Raw genomic sequence first — 24569 nt, forward strand, 5'->3', positions numbered from 1 at the left:
ACAACGCTTTGGCAGGGATAAGACGGTCATTGCATGCCTCACCATGTCTTGGAGTTTTCTCACTATCGCGACCAGCATGCCTTGTACGAGATTACATGGCGTGTTCTGGTTGGTTCTCTCTCGTGACTTCACGCGACAAGGGATTTGGATCATGCAGCATGAATCGAACCATCATGGATATTTTCAACTGTCAGATTAGAATCCAATAGAAGTTTTAATTTACACAAATACCCTAAAACCTTGTTGTCTAATTTTCGAATTAAACTCTGGGTCCCACCACTGCATACTGTGTGTATGTCCTTGTCCTCTCCACGTCAGGGATCAGTGTTTTTTATGTTATAAGAGAATAAATATTTGGGGACTGGAGAGTGTTGGCTCAGGTTCAGCACTGAAGAGTGATGAGGAGGTAGAGAGCTAAAGAGTCATCCTCATCAGATTATCTATCAGACTTGTAGAAATGTTTCAGTTTTCTCTTCGACGAGGTAGGCATGCTACCATCCATGATCTCTCTCTCCCTCTTTCTCTCTATGTAATTCTGTTATTTAAGTTGGGGGAATTCTCAAGTTTCATAATTTGTTTGTTCAAATTATCAATCTGTGATAATCCATTTTCTGTTGCAGCGAGAAGCGTAACCCAATTTAGAACCCAGATTTCCGTTATGGGGATCTCACATCTCTCCACAGCCACGGAGCCTTTAGCCAGAAACCCTCCGGTACGTTTTGATTTCAATCGATGAGAACATCTTCGGTTTTCCTTGTTTCCGATTTCTAGGTTGTTTATTTTATCTTGTTCTTGTTGTTTCTGTTGGTGTTTTGATTGGCCTTTTACGAGTTTGAGAAACTTTTATATGACTTATAGCCGAGACTTCGTAATCTGATTGGAGGGAAATTTCTGGAATCGCAAGCGAGTGAGACGATAGATGTCATAAACCCAGTAAGAATCAAAACGCCTTGAATTTATCATTTGCCATCTCGCTCTCTCCTCTTTATGTGGCATTGTTTTATAATCTTCTACCGTTCAATATAGGCAACTCAGGAGGTTGTTTCTCAACTGCCTCTAACTACCAACGAGGAGTTCAAAGCTGCAGTGAGTGCAGCCAAACAGGCTTTTCCTTCATGGAGAAACACCCCGATTACAACTCGTCAGCGCGTAATGTTAAAGCTCCAAGAGCTCATCCGCAGAGACATCGTAATAACATTGAAAGAATTCCTTCCGTCTTTTGTTTTCTTGGAAATTTTGATAATCACTGTATCTGAATTGTTATATATTTTTCCAGGATAAGATTGCCTTGAATATTACCACAGAACAGGGCAAGACGTTGAAGGACGCACAGGGAGATGTTTTCCGTGGGTTAGGTTAGTGCCTTTTCTCATCATACGTCATGTCCGTGGTTTGGTACTTTGGTTGACACATTTTTTACAGGTTTATCTAATGTGATCTTCCGTAGAAAGGAAGAAAGCAACTTACAATTATCTGGTCTCTGTTTTGGGTTTGGTTTCTATCTTGTAGAGGTGGTGGAACTTGCCTGTGGAATGGCAACTCTGCAGATGGGGGAGTTCGTCTCCAATGTGTCCCATGGAATTGATACTTACAGCATCAGAGAACCCATCGGTGTTTGTGCTGGGATATGCCCCTTCAATTTTCCAGCAATGATTCCCTTATGGGTATGTTTGCTGATTCTGTTTATTCCTTTTTTTACCCCCTTAATTACCTCCTTTGGTTATTTGCTTTTTCCTCTCAATCATAACTGCTGTCAAGGTGACTGGTTAGTTTCAGTTCTTCTTAAATGTTCCTATTGTCTATTAATTTTTCGTTTTGTATATGGACAACGACCTAGTCATCGCACTTATGGGTATGTTTGCTGATTCTGTTTATTCCTTTTTTTACCCCCTTAATTACCTCCTTTGGTTATTTGCTTTTTCCTCTCAATCATAACTGCTGTCAAGGTGACTGGTTAGTTTCAGTTCTTCTTAAATGTTCCTATTGTCTATTAATTTTTCGTTTTGTATATGGACAACGACCTAGTCATCGCACTTGTTACTCTCCTAAGGCCGTGCTTTCTTGCCATGTGGAAGACTTGACCGGGCATGGATGGGTCCATTTGATGAGTATTGCACACCCATTTCACTGGTAAAATTTCGGTGTGAAACAAGCACAGAAATAGATTCTCTTGATTGGGGGGATAAAAGAAAAAAGGACAAAACAATCTAATAGCTGCAGCGAGTTTAAACTTTCACAAAATTGCAAAATGCCTTGATCACTATAATGAAATTTAATAGCATTTCAGTAATTTTATGTCACTTTGAGCTCCCTCTTTCGGGAAATATCCTAACGATGCGGGGGTAGGACTTCATACATTATGACCCTCCCTCGACCCTGCAGTGGCGGGAGCTTTGTGCACTGGCTATGCCCTTTTTTTGAGCTCCCTTTTAAGGTTTTCTCCCTAAGCACTTCTTATTGAAACTTGACCAGTGAGATAACTTCAGTGTCTTCTATCACATGGACCTCCTAGTTGCTGATGTGGCAAGTCATGATGGATACAAAACATTACAAACAAATGATTGTTGATCAACTTTTACATCTATCAGCAAACTTAATAGATTCCCTTTGACTGGGGGATAAAAGAAAAACCCTTTACAAACCCTACAGTAGTCTCTTGACTTCTTCTTGCTTGGCTTGTGCATGGGTGCCTTGAACTTCCTGCCGTTGCATACTTACTGCAGCATGATCTTGGTACTTTATGAATTCTTTATTTGCATCATCCCATCCAAAAATTAAATTTCGGTTGTTTGATATCTACAGATGTTCCCAATGGCAGTGACATGTGGCAACACATTTATTCTTAAGCCGTCAGAGAAAGATCCTGGTGATTGTTATCTTCATAAAATTTTATTTTATGTATTTCTTCTTTTTTTTGGTTGAATATTATGTATTTCTTCTTATTTGTGTTTGTGATTGAAAGTTAAAGGGAACATGCCATCCTAATGTGAATTGTATGAAGACATTGTTTATCTTTTTCTTTTTTGTTGGTTTGGAAAAGGATTGTTAAAAGAAGAAGAAGAAGAAAACAGAACAGATGAAGGCTTTAGTGTGAGGTAGATCGACCTATTATAATGATAGGCTCTTGTTCATGGATAAACAATTTAAAATCAGTAGCAGGCCATGAGATGATGTAGTGAACTGGGGGATGCAAAGAACGTGGTGTGGATAAATTGGGATATCATTCAATATGGCCTTTGAATAATGTGTTGGAAAATTTTGGCATACGCTTATTGCTTAAGTAAGTTAGTAATTTAAATATATATGTAGTGGTAGCTGAAAAAATATGACCTGAAATGAATGCAAATAATATGGTGTCGACATAAAATGCTTGACTTTATTTTTTGGTGTGTATCTTTGAGAGATACAAAAAGAGGGAAAGGGATTAGTCAAAGATAATATATTGTATCTCTAATCCTCTTCACCCCCTTGGCATGTCAATAACTAAAATGGAAAAAAAGGGAATGTCGACGCATCCGGAAATAAACACTTGATTTCTATCAATTAATACTCCTGCATTAGTCACAAAAATACAATGCGTGCATGTATTATCCGGGAGTAATACGCAAATCAACTACAGGTGATGCTGATCATTATTGGTTTTGATCAGCTCATCTGATGTGCAAAAATTGACATTGCCTGTCTATTTACTGACCCACTACATGCTACAGATCCTGATGGTGTGGATTTCGATATTGGACAGCATATTATGATGCAACAACTATGGCCTTTTTTTTTTTTTTTGTGTTCTTTCTTTCTTCCCTCTTGTGTGTGTGTGTGTTGTTATTCATGTTTGTCTTTCATAGTAAATTACCGTAGTATCTGTGTGTGTGGTGTTATTCATGCTTGTCTTTCATAGTAAATTACCATAGTACCTGTTTGCATGAATGGATTAAAAGAAAAAAGAAGAAGAAAACTTTTGTATACCATCCTGAATTGAAATATGCAGAAACATATTCTTATTTTGTGATGAATTTTTTTTTCTCTGTAGACTATCCATATCTTATATTTGAGTATGTACAGAATCATTAATCTGGAATAATATATGTAAGCATATCAATATTTTATATATGTGCTGTATTTTAAACCATATTGTACCTGTTAACACTGAATAATACCCGACGGCATCTAAACACCCCAGAATTTATCAAGTCTGGTGAGTGCAGCAGTGGTAGACAGGGATAGTTCCATCTCAGTTTGAACTGAACATTAAAACGTTAATTATGTGCATAATGTGGTTTTGTCAGTTGTAAATTAGAGCTGATTTTCCACTTGTGCATTTAGCTATTCACTTTTTGCTTGTTGGGTTGGTTGATTAAATTTAGGCACATTACCTTGTTCTTTTTTTCCCGTCTCCCCCCCCCCCCCCCCAAAAAAAAAAAGAAGAAGAAGAAGGAATTTCCTTATCCCCCCTATATCCCAGTGCTTAAATGATTCTTTCTTCAACAATCATGCTCTTTAGCTATGATGATCCACATGAGGCTTTTATGAGTGCCGTGTTTTTCCCAGAAATTGTTTTGTCCTTTGTATTTTGATATTTGGAAGTGAAATATAAATATATAATACCATGTTCAAAATTATTTAAATGGTATTATCTGAATTCTCAATTTTCAAAATCGTGTAAAATGAGGGCCATGGTGTATGTTGAAAAATATCTTCGATAATGAGAATGAATTTTTATGACGCTAAAAAACAGGTTTAAGTCTATTACCTATTAACTATATATTTATAACAGTGACATCAAACTTTGCTAGGCCACATGTACAATTCAAGACAGAACAGGCTTGGGCTTTGCCAAAGTCTGCCCAGATCCAGCCCAGGTCCCCAATGCCATTTTTGGCCACAAAAGAGCACCCAGAGAACCAGTCCTGCATAGTAAAACCAAGGATTGGGGTGGCCAAATGTTTATTGGTCAAGACAGGCTGGTGCTAGTCTGATCTGATTTGCAACCCTACTGTAAATTGACTTTCTATCTTTGCCATGAAATATATTTTGGACCCTCTTCTCTATGCATTGGTGTGTGTGGGATGGGGTGGGGGTGGGTAGATAGGATGAACCCTAGGTTCAAATTACACACCCCCTTTAACAGGAACCCAAGCAAACTGTGAAATAGAATTTAGGTCAATGACAAAATCAAAGTCTATCTTATCCGTTGAAGGTCAGATTCTGGCCACTGTTCATAAACTGTTAGAACAAGTAAACTACAAAGGACTATGATGTTCTAACGGTTAGAATGTTAGATTTAAAGTAATGGTCAAAACAGTATAATATCAAACCCAAAATTCAGATTTTGGGAAAAATCTTGTAACAACAGATCAGCAAACAGACCTGATTTGATTCAAACCCTGGTTGAAGGTCACCAGGGATGGGACTCTTTAATATCCCAAAGTGAGGAGAGAATCTGCTGGTCAGATTCCTCACAATAGCATAAATCAGCCTCAACCAAAACGGGTCAAAACAGAGCTGCCGGCAGCCCTGTGGTGGAGTTCCTTGCCTGTGTTTTAATTCCCTGCAATAAAAGAGTATAAACTGTAAATCAAATTGATGATGAACCCTTCCAAACTCTAGTTGAATCAATTTCAGCAAACCCAATAACAGTAGAAGGGATACCTTACTTGAGATAAGAAAACAGAAAATAAAGTGTAGTGTATGACCTTTGCTCTCCCACCAACTGGCCTAGATTAGAATCCCTCTAATCCCAAGAGTTTCTCACTCTCAACTGAGTCTTACAGCAGCAACAAAGGCAATAGCCATTCTCATTGATAACGTTGGTTACCAAGATAGGCTACAAGCTTTGATTTAAAAAGAAAAGAGTCCCTTGCTAATTAAGAAACCTATGTAAACCACACTTACATAGCAAGTAGGAAACTTAAAACAAAAGGACACTTAAAAGTAAACCCTTTGCACTAGGTAAAGGAGTTGGACTTAAATAGGACAATCTAAAAAAAAATAACTAATAAAGTAAATCCCGAATACCTACCTCCTACCCCTAATTTATGTCCATTAAAGTGGCTCATTACAAAGAAAACCCATTGGACCAAAGGCCCAACACATATATAACCCAACTCAAGGATTGTGTTCACTAAAATAAGCCCAATTCTAAGTTTTATCTGCATCAACTATTTTTTGGACCCCTCTTCTATATGCATTATATTAATAATCCTTTTTTTCCTCTTTATTTTATGGTTGGTAGATGACCTATGATGTCATGGTTGTTGTCAATGTTTAGAAAAACATTTTTGGGTTTAGGATGGTTTGGGAAACTGCCATGCATCCTGAGCCCATCCCAACTGTCCTGGTCCAGTCTCAGAGGCAAAAAGGGCTAACAGATATGGGACGGCTGGGACAACTGACAGGCATCCCGAGGTCCCGGACTGCTGTCCGACGTCCCTGTAAATAATGATTGTGGTATAGGATGTTGCCAATAAACTTTTAAGGCCCCGTTTGTTTAGAGGGGTTTATGGGTTGGGAGAGTTATGGGATTACTGATGGGTGGGTCCCATGTGTTTGGAAAAGTAAAGAGTTGATGGATTACTGTAGCATTCCATGGGAAAGATGCAAAATCCCACCTATTTCGTGGGACGACTTTGTCAAGCCAAGGGGTGGGAAAATTATGGGATTTGCAATGCCATGTCAGCAGACAATGGTAACGATTATGTTCCCTCCATTATCTCAACATTCCCACCCCCTTGCAAACAAACAGCCTGGGGTGGGATTGTTGCAATGCCATGTCAGCATTTTACCACAACTTTCCCACCCCTTGCAAACTATTCCGCTAAACAAACAAGAGTTTTTTGTCTAGGGAAACATCATACCATAAAATCAGGCCCATCGATAATTGATTGTACACTTCATTTTCACTGCAACCCCATTCTTCTCTTTTCTTTTCTTTTTTGTGGGGGGAGGGGGAATTCTTGCTCTTCTATTTACATAACTTGTTCTAATTTGGTTTGTATAATTACTAAACTGTCCATCTTTTTAGGAGCTGCTATGATGCTTGCTGGGTTGGCATTGGAGGCTGGTTTACCGAATGGAGTCTTAAATATTGTGCATGGAACAAATGTGAGTTCTTACTTTTTTTTTTTTAATAAGCTCTATTTCATCGTTTTGCTTTAGTTGTGAGAAACATTGTGAAATAGTTAATTCATCTCCACTCTTAAGTAACTCAACATATTATGTCATTATTAACAACTTCAGTACTCTCTTTTATTATTATTATTAATTTTATTTTTTTTTGGGGGGGGGGGGGGTGGGAAACTTTCTGGACAGTTGGTATTATGCCCAGTCATTTGTGGCCTAGGATAATTAGTCTCCATTTTCATTCTATGTTAAATTGACACTTCTAGTTTGAAGCTATCCTCAAGTCTAAAATTCAGTCCTTAGTGCTAGATGGGGAAACCTTTTGTGGAACTGCAGTGACTTATTTGTTCCCCTGACCAGGCAGCTTAGCACATGTTTGTGCCAGGAACTGCGGCCCAGTATCTAAGTGTGTTTCAAAAACTGAAATATGTTCTGGGGGCAGCTGAACGGCAAGAAATGTGTTCTGGAATGTTCTGAAACAGGCCCTATAGTTTCACTGCTCAACATAAGTGAACACACTTTTTCACCTGATTTCTTATGATGCTCAAGGAAGCCAATTATTGCATCTCTCATGGAAATTGGTTATTTCAATGTGGCAGGATGTTGTTAATAATATCTGTGATGATGACGACATTAAGGCTATATCATTTGTTGGTTCAAATACAGTAAGTTCTCTTAGTGGACGATTCCTTTATCATGCTTTTATTTGTGGAATATGTTTTTGTCATGCCAACAAATTTGATTTCATTTTAATTCACTGCCAAATGATCCAGTGCCAGTTGTATTCATTCTTCACAACCTTTAAAATCATTGATGTTTTCAAGAGGGTTGGTTATTCTTTTGGGGGGGGGGTTATTCTACTACCAACTGTATCAATGGAGTGGTTTCGCCACGACTTCAATTTCTTTGATACATAGGGTATAGCTGATGATGTGGGACCATGTGAACTCTAAAGGTATCATTGCATCTTTCATGTTCCATTCACATTTTTGGGGAATAGGAGGAAATAGATATGAAATTGAGTGATCTTGGTGAAACAGGTCCTGTTATCAGAAGTTGGTCACTTGATTTCCAAGTGCACTTTAGGCATCGAATATGGTGTGACCTAACCTTTAAAACTTAAATTCTCATTTTTCCTTTTGTACTTTGTCTTCAAGGCTGGCATGCACATATATTCAAGAGCTGCAGCTAAAGGAAAACGTGTTCAGGTGAATACTGTTTATTTGATTTAGTAGTGGCATGCAATTTTTTGCTTGTGAGTTGGGGGAAATATTCTTTATGTTAGAACTGAAACTTTGTTGATTGACATGAATTCAATATCTGACTTGTGTTCAGTCCAATATGGGAGCCAAAAATCATGCAATTATAATGCCAGATGCAAGTGTAGATGCTACTATAAATGCTCTAGCTGCCGCTGGTTTTGGTGCTGCAGGACAGAGGTGCATGGCACTCAGCACAGCTGTCTTTGTTGGAGACTCAAGAGCATGGTAATATGGTGTATTCAAATTATTCATTTTCTGTTCTTTTTGTCTGGTTTTGCTTATTGTAGATTGAAAATCATCTCTTTCCTTGCAGTTTGAAGAATGTATGCATCTTTTAATGACTAATTGTCTTTACCCTTTGTCCAGTGTGATTATATTTGTCTTATTCTATATGCATGTGGTATCTCACTGTGAATTATTTGACATTCCATGATTGGTAGGAAGATTTGTAGTGGAACCCAGATCACTCCTGGGCAATACTGATCCTGGTCTTTTCAGATGTGAAAATATATACAAAGTATTGGCCAATTCAGTGAGCAGCAAAACGACATTGCCAGCAGATCAACCAATCCATTTAATATAATAGATGGAATTGAAACCATCGGATATGAATCCTTATTAGGCAACCCGGAGTGTTTTCGCTGATTCTTGAACCATAGGCTGGAATATTTGTTTGATTATGGATATTACTTTATTTCTGTTTAAACATTTATGTACTGTATTGCATTATGTATAGGTATAATTCTCTTCACCAGTTTTGATGTTACCATGCACTTTCTTAACAATTGATGATAGTGCTTTAAGAAAATTTGGCTTTGTGTTTGTCATTAATAAATTAGAATCTTCTCTTTTTACAGGGAGGAAGCACTTGTTGAGCGTGCCAAAGCACTTAAAGTAAATTCTGGAACTGAACCTGATGCAGACCTTGGCCCAGTGATTAGCAAACAGGTAGGGCATGGCTCCGAAGTTCTTCCAAATAGCTTTCACTCTGGTTTTGTAGAGAAGAAAAAACAGAGTTTCAGTCAACCAATTTTCTTTGAATGATGTTTTGTGCTGCGCTGATAGAATTTGTGTTGTAAACATTATTGCTGCACATTTGAGCAAGCCCATTCTTCACGAATATTTTTGTATAATTTGTGGAGTTTTGGGTATCTGTCTCGTTTTTGTTGCTTTTGACATGCATCCTTTGACAACAGGCAAAAGATCGAATATGTAGACTGATCCAAAGTGGAGTTGAAACTGGTGCTAGACTTTTGCTTGATGGGAGAAGTATTGTGGTTGGTATCTTTTTTTAATCCTCCTGTTCAACCATCAATTTTATTGTCAAGACTAGTTTGTGCGCAATATCTAGTGTTTACATGGTATGGTAAGCTTTCTTGAATATTATTGGAGTGTTTTACTTAATTGAGTATGTCCTTATATCAGCTATATTTACTAAGAGAGCCTATAGGTTGTGACCCAAGCAAGAACTTCGTGGGATTACATTGATAGCCACGTGGCAAAATACAGCATTGAAAAATTCAGGAGGACTACCAAGATGGTTCATGGACCACGAGGGGGTGCACATGGACATACATGGGAGGGTATGCCATTGCATAGGAGAAAATTAACTGTATTAGGTTCTTAAATTTGACATGTGGATAATCCAAATCATTCCCTAGATATCCAATGGTCGAAATTGCCACATCATCTTTCAATGTGGCACAACTGGATGTGCTGTCCACATAAGAAAATGTGGGCAGGGCTGTCTGCAGATCTTTTTTCCTTAATTATATACTTGTTAATTTTTTTTATGAATTATCTCTTCTTTGTTCAGCATATATTTTATCTGGAGATCTTTTTTTCCGTTAGTTCTAATTCTTATTTTGAATTATTTAGCTAAACCAGGGAGGGAGGGAAATTAAGAATGTTAATTTAGTTTTACATCTATTTGGGTCTGAATGGTTTTAGATCTCTCTTTGAATGGAAATTAGGTTCCAGGGTACGAGAATGGAAACTTTGTTGGTCCCACCATCTTATCAGATGTGACAAGCAACATGGAGTGTTATCAGGTAGGTCTTATACTAACACTTAAGAGTCCAAAGCCTTAGCATTGGTTGTATGATGTTATTTCTCTGCTGTTGAGCAGGAGGAGATCTTTGGCCCAGTTCTTCTCTGCATGCAGGTAGGATACTTGCTGCTAGTTCCTTTCTCTAATTCTCAATTCCCATTCTAAGCTGAAGATGGCTTCTTTTCTTTTGTTTCCTTGTATGTACAGGCTGACACCCTAGAAGAGGCTATAAGCATTGTTAACAGAAACCAGTACCACTTTTCTCCTCCTCCCATCAAATTAGAATGGTCAGAATTGCAAATATTTCTTTTAATTTGTGTTAACCCCATTATTTCAGATATGGTAATGGAGCTTCTATATTTACCACCTCTGGTGTAGCTGCAAGGAAATTCCAGAATGAAATTGAAGCAGGCCAGGTAAGTGAACTGTTTTTACCCGCCCGGGGGAGGGGGGGAAGGGGGGAGGGGGGAGGGAGGAAGAGAACAGCTTTAAGATGCAGATATTGCTACTACTGTTTTGAATGAGCATTTTGATTTCTGGCATGGATCTGATCCTGTTTATGTCAATATCTACTTAGGTTGGCATCAACGTTCCGATTCCAGTTCCATTGCCCTTTTTCTCCTTCACCGGATCCAAGGCATCATTTGTAGGCGATCTTAATTTTTATGGTAAGTACTACTTCCAAAGCATGATGTCTGAAATATTCTTTGGTTACTATTTTTCCCAAATTGCTTTAGATGTATTACCATGACTGCCTCTATTACTAGTAGATGTAGCATCACCTTAGTAGTATATCAGGGTATTGTATGCTTTTCAGTGGTTGTGACTAAGGTGGTCACTGTACTGTGTATTGCAGGTAAGGCAGGCATGCAGTTCTACACTCAGATCAAAACAGTAACTCAGCAATGGAAGGATTTACCAAGCCAAGGAGTGTCACTGGCTATGCCGACATCGCAGAGAACATAGAACTTGGTTTTCCATTCTGTAATTTGCCTCCTTATTGCATTTTCTAACATAAAGCCAGCTGAGATCTGACCAAATCCATTTTCATCCCTGTATATCCATGATACTCAGCCTTAACAATTGAGACAGTGGTGGCCATCCGAATTTTAGCTTTCCAGTTGAGTTCAGTTTCATATATATATTTTTTTATATTGCATTTAAATCTCCCTTTTTTTTTAAAAAAAAAAAGGTCAAGTCACTTGGGAATGTTAGAGAATTGTGTAATGTTCTTAGCCACCCTCAAAAAAAAAAAAGAGAATTTCTGTAAGAGAACCCCTTTACAGAAGTAGTGGGCTTTCTTGGCTTCTGCTGAGATGTCAAAAAGGATGTAGGCAACAAATTTGAGGAAAAGAATTATGGGCGAATGGTTTTACATGCCCTGATGTATCTTGAATGGTCGATATATTTAAAGGAAAAAAATCCTATGCATGCAGTGATCTTGCAGTCTTGAGAGCTCGACACCTGGAAGAATGTGCACTGTTGATTGAAGCATCTTCCACGTGTTGAGCTCTCAAGCCCGAACTACAGTGCACTGTAGAGGATTTTAATCCTCAATAAGCACACACCAGAGTGCACTATTTCTATCCAAGTGCTTAAGTATAAAAGCTCAAGATGCATGAACATGTCTGAAATCGACTCATTATTATTAGGGCAAGAGATCGCACCAGCATGATACCATTTTGTTCTTGAAACCAGATTCTCTCCAGTGCCCCAGGCATCCTGCGCGAATCCCTACTTGTTATAACAATAAATAGGGAAAATGTTGGTCACATTGCCGATGTTATGCAACCTCATTTTCTAATTTCTTCTTAACAGTCTTTCTCCTCCAAATCTCTTAAAATGGGGAAAAAATCTCTCCAAAACAAGCAGTGTAAGCTACGCCAACGTTCTCTGTCTCTTTCATTCTGGCAGTACCTCTCGTCTCCCCCATTGATGGTTAATGAATCATGTTCCAGACTCCCTATTTGCTGTCTCCCCAACCCCATGGTGGGCTCAGAGAAGCCTCTCCCTAATAAATAAGAGATCATGATGTAAGATTTGTAGGAAAGGTAAAAGAACAGAAAAAATAAATGTTTCCGGGCATTGTGGGGGAGGGTGGGGGGCATCTGCAAAATGATCAAACACTTGTGCATTACTTACTGAACTCTTGCAGGTAGGCCCGTAGGGGTCAGCAAATTCATTCAAGAGTCACACAGAGTTTGGTTGGAGGGCTCTGTCCTTTTCTATATTTGGATCCAAAGTTAGTATCCATATTTTAAACAAGTGGAAAAGGAAAAAAGTTTTTTAAGTTTTGTCTTTACTAATGAATGAACGGTGTCTCACCTGGAGTAAGATTAGATAGAAATTCACATTCAGACAACATTTTTTTTATCACACCCTGAAAATACAAAATACTACACACCACCTGATCAGAGAGAGGAACGACCCCAGACCAGACAATGAAGAAGAAGAAGAAGAAATGGACGACATTTTGAGCTTCAGAGCTTGAGACGCTTCCTCCTCAAACACCAGGTCTGCTTCTTCTTCTTCTTCTTCTTCTCACTTTATAAAAAAATTGAAGAAAACTAATCTTCACCACCACTGACTAGACTCTCATTTCTGGGTTCTCTTTACATTTGTTTCTTTTAATCTTTTCTTGGTGGATGAAGGGTTTAATGGGTTAGTGATGTTCTGGGTAATTTTACAGTTGTTTGTTGATACTTTTAACATCTCCATTGCTCTATTTCTCTCCATAGTTATTAAAAACACAGCTCTGACCTCTGGTTTACATTTAATGGGGGCCTGAGATTGGGGTATTCTCCAACCCTGTTTCATCTTTATCTAAAGAAAAAGGAAATCAAGAAATGAAGACTACACTTTTGCTCCAAATCTCCCCTAAATCGTTTCATTCCCATTATATTTTTCTTCTGTATCTTTCTCTGAAAAAATCCTAAAGCATTTTCCTGTAAAGAAAGAAGGGAATGGAAAACCCCTAAATGCATCATTATTCATGTGCGTGCCCCCATTTAACTATAGAAGCAGAACCTCCACCTTCGGATCCTTTCCTACCCAACTCGATTAAGTCAGAGTTTCTTGGTGTCATACAGTTTTGTTCTTATTTCCATTGGATCTTCCAAATGTAAGCTCTGGCCCTAGAGTCTAGAGGGTTTCACAGGCAACAGTGTCAACCCTCTTCTTCTTCTTCTACATGAAATGAGCTCTCCATTTTGATTCTTCTTTAGTGGTTTTAATTCAGTTTTAATCATTTGGGTAAATCACTGTATCTGTTTCTTAATCTGTTAAAAGATCCCTGACCTAACCCCTGGGGTAAGGTAATACATATTTATTCACCCAAAAAAAAAATCTGTTAAAAGAAAGACGATGGCTGTGCAGTGGTTGATATCAACACTAAAATCGTGTCTTCTCTGCTGTGAGATAATGGATAGTGGTGGTTTGTGGTCTTAGTTGATTTTCACTCATTTGGATAAACTGGGTTTGGGTGTCTGAGCAGAGCTGAAGCTCTGACATTACCTTTTTCCGTTCCTCTGTTGCTGCTCTGCAAATGTCATTGAATGCACCTTTCCCCTCTCTGACTATCTATCTTTTCACTCTTCTCTCTTTGTTTGGTCTTTTTTCTGTATATTGTTTCTTCTCTTCCTTCATGTCTCTTGCACTCTTGCAATCTTGCACTCTTGCTTGCTTAGTTTGCTTATTCAGCTACTCTACTACTTGCTTTGTCCAGTTGGCCTTTTTCCAGTGGTCCAGCTGTCCATGATTTTAACCTTTCTGGTTGTTCCATGTTCTTGATTATTTTCTCCTTTTTCTGGTCGTTGGAATGGATCTTGTGATTGGTTAACTTGATGCCAAACAACATGGGCCCATAGCTATCTGTTTTTTGGATTGGGTTAGGCCCACCCAAATTGGTGAGGATGGTAACAACAAGGTTTTAAAGAGAAGTGGACCTGGTTCTGGATTGGCCCGGCCAATTCTGATCTGATCTGATCCGAATAGGCCATATTCTGCCCTAGTCCTAGAACATGGAATCCGGAACCTGAGTTTTAAAACAACAATAAGGACTTCGGGTAATTGGGGCATTTTATGTATGGACCAAGTTTCTCTTAACCCATGGTAAAGTGAGAATCTCTTCATCTACGGGATCTGACACTCTGATTGGACTAGAGAAGAGTAGTTCGGACATTCAACAGTAAGGGGCAGGAGTTAATGATGACATTCACTCTTCCTAGAATCCAATCATAACATCAAATCATAATGGATAAAAAGATTCTGAGTGTGTAGTATGCGATTGTTGGGCTTATTAACTTGAGAAGAGCCTTTCTACCCGGAAGCTAGGAATTTTGTGTTGAACGCCGTCAAATGGTATCAAAGCAACTTATCCATATATTGGCCATATGGTTATGTGTATGGCTCAAAGCTGGGAGAGGAGTGAAAAAAAACTATCCTTATATAATTGTTGAACAGGGAGAACCCTGAACCCATTCATTGATGAATTTTAACATCATTTTGGTATCAATTTGAGGGGGCTCTGATGCTAATTGTGGTCGCAGGTGAAATGGTAACACTGGACAAGTTCGCCAAACCAACTTGACTGGAGAAGAATTAGGTTATAAGTTGCAGTTAGGGTGAGGAGGAGGGATCTGTCATCTCTATCCCCTACCTTTCTGATATTGGCATGAAAAGGCTCAATCGTAGGGTAGGAACCTTGTCATGGGTTAGCATGTTTCTCTTATTTACATAGTTTTATCATGTGTTTTAGTATATCTATGTAGTTCTCCAATTAATTTTTCCCAATCGAAGAAACATTGGATCAGCTCATCACAGGCCCATCTCTGTTTCTAAGTATTGGTATCGGATCGATGGATTCGTATCAATACGTATTGGTGGTATTGGGCAAAATTATGTTTTTCTTTGCTTTTTTAACAAATTTGGATCTGATACGATCCGATCCGTATCGATATCAGCGGTGACCGATACCAGTACTCAGAAAACCCTGAAGCCTATATACGATGCAATATGGCTTAGATTGCACAATTAGCAAGGTAGTGAAGGATCTAGGCTCTCTGGTTGGTCAAAAGCCCATGCTTCACATGTTTACCTGATTTGAAAAATGTCTCTATAAATATGATAAGAACTTTATTAAATTAGTCTAAAAAATTTGACATGTGACTAATCCAAGACACGAGTAGTTCTTATCCAAAAATCAGGATTTGATTTTATTTTAAAGTGGCTCAATGAGATGGGCAACTCTGAGGTATCGGTATCAACCATGGTTGACTGTCGGTGTTTTGAAGAAGCAAATTGAAATCGTCAACCCTCTGACCGATTCTTGAAGTCGATTCAATGGCATTTTAATCTGACTCCGACCATTCTTGACCAGCCTTTTTCACTGACTCCATTTACTTGAACCTTGTTCACAAACTCATCTAAGTTCCGAATTTTTTGAGTCAAAGGAAGAGATTAAGGGACGGAGGGAGCAAGGAAACCAATAAATCCTCAAATTAAGAAAGAAAATGTCTCTTTGTCCCTTCCTATGTTTATATTTCTTTCCATCTTTCCAGTTAAGATTTCAACCTCCAACTCTTCCATAACTTTCAACACTTCGCATCATGGTTTGAGGTATTAGATAGGATCAGCCGATTTTGACCGGATTAGATTGGTATCGGCCAATCCCAAATCACGAACCATGGTTCGCATGCACCTATATAATATTATGACTTTAGACCTTCTAATGAAGTTTCTTTCTTAGTAGGCAAGAGAGAGACTTTTGGAATAATTTATGTAAACAATCTCTTGTAAACTCAAACACGGAACACAAGCAAGAGCTTCTAATGAAGTTCGTCTGTCTTACCAGGCAAAAAAGGTTTTTGGAACAATTTATGTAAACAATCTCTTGTAAATTCTGATACGGCACACAAGAAATGTTCTTGGGATGGTTTTAGGGTCACTATTATCTAATGGATTAAGTTTTCCCTTAATCCCTTCAACCGTAGATAAAGAAGAATCCCTTTAATAACTCCCACCTTCTATTGTATGTATTATATTTTAAATTTTTGGACAAAATTTTAGAATTTTAATGTAAAATTGGAAAAAAGAACGATTTTAATGTTACTTACAAAACTAGAAACATGTGTAACTTAATACAGAACGATCCGCTTTATTGGATCAATTTAGAAATCGATTGAAAAAATAATAAAAGATAGGGAGAGGGTTCCTTGAAAGGCAACATGGCCCTTGCGTCAGTGCTGAGCCAACCTCTCTCCCTCAAACTTCTTCCCTAAACAGTTTGATTATGTTTAGAGTGTAATAGGCAGAAATTTAAACCAAACCGTTTATTAAATAGTCCCAATTAATGAAATAGAAATCATTTTATTAAATTGTTTCGGTTTTTCCGTTTGTAGATATGGTTTCGATTTGTCAGTTTTAAACGGTTTCGGTCTCAGGTTTTGCTACTCATTTGAGATAATAAACTCATAAACAGTCCTTAAATGATTTGTTAACGGTTTTTCAATTTTAAACTCCTTTCTTGATTGTATATTTGTATATCTATTCTAAATGCCTTTACTAAAATATGAAGACTTGGTGTAAACAATATAGTCAAGTTAATTATAATCAATATATCGATTTATAAATTGTTCAAACCCAAACGTTTGAACAATTTAAAATCAAGTTGAACCATTTATTAAACGATTGCACTTTTCCAAGCCCCAAGAAACTCCGTCTGTCCATTCCTTTTTCGAAGTCAACAATGACGACCATGATTTGAGGAAATCAATCGGAATTGATGGAATCGAAGGAATCTAAGGTATTTTTAATCAATTTTATCAAAATCAGAACCAGAATCGATGTAGACCGATCTTGTGTTGCCTACTCTACTTACTTACTTTGAATCTAGACGAGAACTGGTCTAGGTTCAGACTGGTTTGGGTCAACACCCTCGCCCCAAACCACCGTTTGCATCCTCTGTATTACCGTAGCTGTTGACACAGAGTTAATCGATGCTTATTCCTCAGATATCATTAATTCTTCTAAAATCAAAGCAATCCTCAAAATAGAAAAAGCATATATGTCTCTCGTTCCTTCCAAGGTTTCTATGTTTCCAACTGTTTTTCCAATTGGGATTTCAATTTCAAACGATTCATAAGCTTAGTATTTGTGGACTCGACAAAGGTGGCCTTTCCTAATTCCAGATAGGCAAACAGTATTACGAACAGAAATGCAAGGTAACATCTACCAAATGGCAGCCCATGTGTTTCACCCAAAAAAAACTTGGGCAGCCCATGTGAGGGTTTCGTAAACCATGGAATAAGTTCACTTTATAGGAGACAGTACTGGACTACTGGTCACCATTGATATTGATATCGATATGTATCGGCTGGATCGATACTAATTCCATATCAAAACACTATTTTCTTGAAGAAAAAAAAAAAATACAACATCGTATCGGCCAATTCTTATCATTTAGGGCCGATACTATGGTTTATGTTCACGGTATAGGACCCGAGATCGGATATAGATCAATATATCGGCATAGTATCGGATGCTTTTGCCCTTTATTTTGATTTTTTTTTTTTTTTAAAATGAATTTTAAACCTTTTTACCTTTGATTCGTACCATAAAATCGATATAGGATTGGTCAGGTATCGGTATCGATTGATACCACTATTCCCAAACCCATATCTAAAACCCTAAACTGCCTAAACTCTAAAAATCTTGTTTGGAATCGGCATAATAATCATGAGGTTGAATTGGAATCATAATTATCCAAATGCAATTCGGGTCAACAGGATTTGACGATCTGATTCCGATTCCTCCAACCATGCTCCATTTAACTTAAGTTGAATCTCTCTTGTTAAGGTTAAAATCTTGGATTCATTCTAGCAGTGTCTCGGCAAAGTTTGTTGACTCTCAAACTTTATGGATATTTTTTAATGTCATTATATAGTTGTGACTTGTGAGGGAAAAGTTTTATACAACGTCAGCTCAAAAATAAAATTGCACACTCCCTCACATATCACTGTTCATGTGAGGAGATAATATGTCATAAATGCCCCTTCCTCTATTTTTAGATTCCAAAAGCTAAAAGGAGTACTCTTATTCGCCTGAAAATACACATGGCCAATGTAGAAATCCTCTCCCATATTTGTGCTTATTAATTACTCAATTTAATAACCCTATGTGTCAAAACAAAGTTTTAAAAGTTGTTTAGAATAGACACCACTAATTTGAACTTCTATTGAAGAAACCAAAAAGAAGCCTATACTAGGGAGATATTCCACTCAAAATTCAACCTTTAATCAATTTAGAGAAATCATTCATTTATGTCATAGTCAAAACTGTCAAATAATCTCTTCACATGGTAGAAATAGTAGATAGGCTTAGAAATTATTTGTATTCACGGGTGCAAATTAGGCAAAATCTTTTTTTTGGAGTAAGATTTACTCATCCATCTATGGTTATTATTACTCATCTACCAAACCTAATCAAAAAGACCCTTCCTAGTATGGCTGATATCCATTCCATCACTCGGACAGCCATCAATAAAGAGATTCTTCCTTGACCATAAGTGTTGAAAACACATTCTAACAAATTATACTACATTCTTTATTCTTTAGGAGGAGGAATATGTAATTATAAACACGTCTCTAATAACTTTTATTAAAGATCTACCTATTTCAACCACCAAACCTTTGTAGTAGGTTCCCAATACTTTCCTCATTTATACATGTAAAATCCAAAACTGGACTCGACCGAACCCATTCTAGTCCAATTACAAAACTTTAACAAAAAAAATCGATAAGACACCATGCCAAATTGATAACTCGCCTAACAATTTTGTTTCTAGTTGGCCAAGTAATATACTAAAATCGAACTGAATCAATCCAATCGATTGACATCCTTAATTGACCAATTCAGGTTAAATTTGGTCAAACTCAATTTCAACCAATTCATATTGGGTTTCCAAGGTTTTAGATTCATTTCAATCGATTCTCAATTGATTCAAACTAAATCAAAATAAGAATCAACTCAATCCAAACCCGACCTCGATCCAAGTCTTGATTCCAAATTTTAATAACCTTGCTTCATAGATAAGAATTACATGGGATTGATAGCCAAGGCTAGCCCCTAACCCCCGGAAGGGGAATTGTTGTTTGCGATCTTTTGCATGTTCAGTTTGGCACTTTCATTAAATTAATCGAAAGGCCCCACACATATGGTCCGGTCTATTTAGGTCCACTTGCATCCTATGGTCTTGTCTTCCATCTTGACGGTTAAATTTCACTCTCAGAAATATTTACAAAAAAAAAAATCCATTTCCACTGGATGCCTTTTCCACTTGTGAGGGAAACACAACATTGCGTGTGCCTTCTTTATGGGCTCTCCCACCCATCCTTTTAAATAAGACACGTCATGCGGTTCGCGAACAAAAAAAAAAAATCCTTTTCCACCGTTCACTAAAATCCTTGCCGAACGTCCAATAGCCCATGGACCCCACATAACGGAGCACCAGCCCAATAACCTTTAAAGTGGAATTTATACTTCCACTATTTTTTCTTCTTTCAGATTCTCGGCCGATTTTTGCGGTTTTGGGCCCTCTTCTCACGTTCAGAATTAAATAGTCCAAAATTTGAGTTCGGGTTAAGGATCATAGAGTTCCAAACACTTATTTTTTTTATGTAGAATTAGAGACAGAGGGGTGGCAAAATGACCTGACTATCCTTTATAAAAGATAGAAATTTCACCCATGTTTTTTTATTGATGTTTCATGTTTCCATTGGTTTTCGCATTAGCACAGGCTACGCTGTCAAAACTCTCTTTCAGATAACAAATAATCACAATTTAATGTTGATCATACACGTGTCCAAAATTAATACAGACATAATAAATAAGAAATCAGATAAGACAGAGAGGAATCACATGGCTTTCTCACATCATCTTTAAGATTCTCAGGCCATGTGAGCCAATGAAGATGATTCGGATACGCAAAACTGTCAAAATTTCACAGTTCCAACGCATAATTCTGGTTCATGGCGCATTTCATTTGACTCTATCCTTAATCCTTATAATTTTTAGTTATTGTATCGTCAACTTTTGTGTCTTCCACGATTCTAACTCCTCTCAGGTTCTCTGTCCGATCAGGTCAGGTCAGATCAGGTCAGGTTCGTAGGTTACTCTCATAGAGGTCAAAAATGACGATTTCACCTCACCCGGACGGTGAGATGAGATTGTCACTTCTGAAAAAAATTCGTCTTCCACAGTGCTTTTGCTGAAACATTACCAAAAAAAAAAACAATGCTTTTGAAATAGAATGATATTTGTCTGTGAATCTAAATTCTGTAGAGTTGATCTAGGGCTACATTGTAAACAATATATGATTTTTTTTTTCCAAATGGCTAAGTATCCTATTGAAACCTTCTTAGTGGACGATTTGGTTTTTCACCTCCTCATTAATGGAAAACTAAACTCTAGTTTCGTGGCAAACCTTCTCTCTAGATCTATATGTTGTCCACTTATATGTTATATTCATTTCTTATACGTCAAGCCAATAACAGACAGTAAAATATAGAGAGAGATAGAGACAGTGAGACAAAAACAGTACACACTAACGGTTTGTTTTTTTTTTTTCCTAGAAACATAACAAGGGAAAGAGAAGGCGCAACATGGCACCTGTGCTTAAGCATAGGAAGGGTAGGCAAAATGACTGTCCCACCTCTGTGAAATGAAAAATATTTTCGCTGTTGATGCCCTTGCATGCACTCTTATTGATTCCCACAATAATATAGGGACCACGCAGCCTAACAATGATCCACTTCCATATAGCAAATAATAAAATAATGGGAGGATGTAGTTCTCTATGTGGGTCATAAGGATCACGCCACATGCACCAACCAATGAGAGCATGCACATTGACATATTGGGCGATGGAATTTTTTCCATTCATGAGGGGCAGAGCGATCATTGTACTATCTACTAGGTGTGGACGTGGCCCCTATGTCTCACGTAGAGAACTTGTCTCTTAAAATAAGAGATAGAATAAAGGGAGAAGAGAGGTTGTGAGTGAAAATAGACTCTCACAACTAGTATTTTATTTTCCCATAAATATAAGAATTCAACATTAAGAATGAAGCGTGTAAGAATTTTATTTTTTTAATATACTTGTAACAAGCAAATCGAGGTTCCTAGCTACAAGGTTTGTTAAAGCTTTCGTAGTTTAATTTTCCCTAAGAATTTTCCTAGTGAATGCCGAGGACATTGTTATTAAATGGACGTGGCAGCTCCTACACGGTCAGAATGTTACATCATTTTTGTCCTTTTTATATTGTTGACTTAATTATGTAATGGCCAAAGTTTGTATGTGCGATCGTGCAGTGAACGGCTGGCATTTAGTATAGTTAGAGGAGTACAAATGCCCATCCGAAATGAAAATAAGATCCCTACCCCTTATATGTTGAAGTTGATGAGAGAATCTCTCGTGCATGAACACCTTTCCCGTAATGTAATATATACACTTTTGACACAAAAAAAATCACTCCTTAGCATCTATGAAATTATTCTCCAAAATCTTTTGCACTTCTTTGAATTCATCCCTTAGTATTGCATACATAATACAGGATTTGAATTCAAGATCTAGCTAGCAGGCGACTCACAAAATAGAGAATCTTAATAAAACAATTTTCAATATGTTTTAAAAAATAATTTATAAATTATTTACAAAACTTGGTATTTGGCTCGGAATTTTTAGATCAGATTTCTCTCTCTTGATATTCTCCAAATAAAAGAAGTAGATTCTCTATTGAGCGTCTCTTTGCATATTCTTGAGATCACACAGCACGACAATCGTATGAATCGAATGTCTAATTCTATTCCTTGTTGCGAACAATTTAAGATATAAACTAAGAACAAACAATGGTTTAATAATATCATGACAAATTTGATGAACATACAATTCCAACAATTATTTTCCACCCCATAAATATTTCCTTTTGCATATTCTATATTTTCTTGCTCACCATAGTGGCCAACAGATTTACATCCAACATTAAGTAAATGAAAAAGGTAAATGACAAAGCACATTTGGAGATAAGAGTGATATGCTTTTTCTTCCAATTTGCAAGTTTTCCTAACCCAACAAAAAAAGCCACAAAATTGCAAGCTTCTTCCATCTTAGCTTTTCAAGAGTTAGGTCTCCATTAATTAGAAGTGATCCTTAGAGGACCAATTAATAAGCCAAGAAGATATTAAGTTGGGAGGACAAGCAAGGCCATTGAAGCATCTCATCCGTCACCTGCTCTACTACTACCCCACCTACTGATGGTAATGGATTTCTAGTCCACAATCCACATACCATATACCACCCCAAAACAGATTTAAAACCCCACTAACTAACAATACAAGCTTTCTTTTGGGTAATACTGTGCAAGGCCTTTAATTAATTAATTAATGTTATCTAATTTTTAGGCAAACATTAATGTTATCTGATTGGACTTTTCTTAATCATCTTTTAAGGAAAATGGTTAGCACCACGTATGATCCATAGTTCACACCATTCAAGAGACGTCTCTTGATATGTGTAGACTCCCAATAATAAATCAAGTATTCCTAATCTACAACGCTTTAGCTCGTCTCCAGGGAGCCTAGCACGTCCAGGGTGTTGTCAACCGGTGAGTTGTATCGTACACATTCTTAGGCGTGCATCAAGATGTGTACGGCACAGCTCAGCTGCTGGATGCCCCCTGGCAGCATCCTGGGCACTGGGTTCCCTGGAGACGATCCTGATCTGCTTAAATAATGTATGTAAGGGTGTCATTTGGGACATTACTAGTAAAACCTAAAATGTGTTTCCTATCCACGCATTCTCGCACAAGTGTTTTTATTATTATTATTTTTTCTCTTAAAAATATTAAAAAATGCCATTGTGAGGAGGTATAGAAAACCCTATAAGTTTAGATAAGCCTTTCATATACTTAATGAGAACAGTTCACAGGACCTGATCCGTACCCACATGGAATCCACTCGTCCCAAGGTCGGTCCTCATACGTGGACATGATCCAAATTCATACTTGATAGATATAACTTATATTGTATTTATGAAGAAAAAAATAAAAGTTGATATTTTAATATGGGAAGTAGTTTTCTGTCCGATCAATCTCTCTCCTCCTCAAAACAAGAGGGAGAGATAGACTCATAGGAGTGCTGGCATAGGCCACACTCCACTCCCGGACAGAGAATTTTCTCCCTTTTATTATCTATATTTTTAAAGAGAAAAGGTTGGGTAAACTAGTGGTATACCATAAGCTAGCACCTTATGTGTCTATCTCTCTTCCTTTCTTTGAGGGGTAAGAAAGTCATTTCGAAGAGATAGGAGAAACACACAGGGTGCTAGCTTACGGTATCCTGCTAGTATTAGTCATCCCTCTCCTATGTTTAAAAATAGTGAGAAAAAACGTTGTTGTTGCTGCTACCCCTACACCCAAACACAGGGGTGGGTGAAATGACTGTCGTACCGCAAAAAATTCCGCCTTTCCATAGGGTTGCGGTGGTCATTTCGCCCACCCCTTTGTCTGGGGCAGGGACAGTGTACCACGCGCCTCGGTGGCATTCTCTTTTCCTTAAAAATAATATTTAATTAATTGTATGCTTGGTATACTTAAGAATTTAGGACTTTTATATGTGCTTTGAGTACATGAACAATTAAGGAACTGAATCCGACCGTCCCATTGTTAGATAGAACTGGATCTTTGTTTTGAAACCGTTTAATAAATAGGACAATTTTGAGATTGACCCCTCGGAGCCTAAACCTATTAGAACCGTCCAAATGGACACCTTTAGGCTCTACTGTGGTTGCTTCATTAAAACTAAAAAGGATAGGGATGTATACCAATCGTGAGCATGGTTTGAGGAATCGATATCAGATCAGTTGGATTGATATCAATAGAGATCAAGATTGATACCAATTTCTGATCGATAACAAAGGGTAAAAATTAAAAAAAGAGAGCAAATCTGTCAAATTTAAACTGATACGGGTTGATCTGAATCGATATCGACCAAAACCGATATCGATTACTAAATCCCTAATCTTGAGGCATTCCCTTTGGTGTGTCCATCATCTTAGCCCACGTGAGCAACGTGTAGATTCCCTA

At 37.6% G+C, this 24569-nt stretch overlaps 1 protein-coding gene across 1 annotated transcript; it reads left to right on the forward strand.

Moving 5' to 3' along the window:
* The first annotated feature begins 378 nt into the window (after positions 1–378).
* LOC122660575 (methylmalonate-semialdehyde dehydrogenase [acylating], mitochondrial) lies at positions 379–11449 on the forward strand. Its single transcript, XM_043855944.1, has 19 exons — positions 379–482; positions 621–712; positions 859–933; positions 1027–1188; positions 1277–1355; positions 1510–1664; positions 2803–2866; positions 7022–7101; positions 7719–7784; positions 8277–8327; positions 8455–8606; positions 9239–9329; positions 9578–9658; positions 10355–10432; positions 10510–10545; positions 10639–10682; positions 10769–10847; positions 11009–11099; positions 11288–11449. The coding sequence occupies exons 1-19, from the start codon at positions 458–460 to the stop codon at positions 11395–11397; spliced, it is 1611 nt and encodes a 536-aa protein (XP_043711879.1). The 5' UTR covers positions 379–457; the 3' UTR covers positions 11398–11449.
* The last annotated feature ends 13120 nt before the right edge of the window (positions 11450–24569 follow it).

This window comes from Telopea speciosissima, chromosome 4 (genome assembly GCF_018873765.1).
Source record: "Telopea speciosissima isolate NSW1024214 ecotype Mountain lineage chromosome 4, Tspe_v1, whole genome shotgun sequence".
NCBI lineage: Eukaryota > Viridiplantae > Streptophyta > Magnoliopsida > Proteales > Proteaceae > Telopea > Telopea speciosissima.

Coding starts and splice junctions, on each gene's coding strand:
- LOC122660575 (XM_043855944.1), top strand. CDS start 458: ATGTTTCAGTTTTCTCTTCGACGAG. Junction 7,785..8,276: donor CATTTGTTGGTTCAAATACA/GTAAGTTCTCTT, acceptor TTTGTCTTCAAG/GCTGGCATGCACATATATTC. Junction 10,546..10,638: donor CAGTTCTTCTCTGCATGCAG/GTAGGATACTTG, acceptor TTGTATGTACAG/GCTGACACCCTAGAAGAGGC.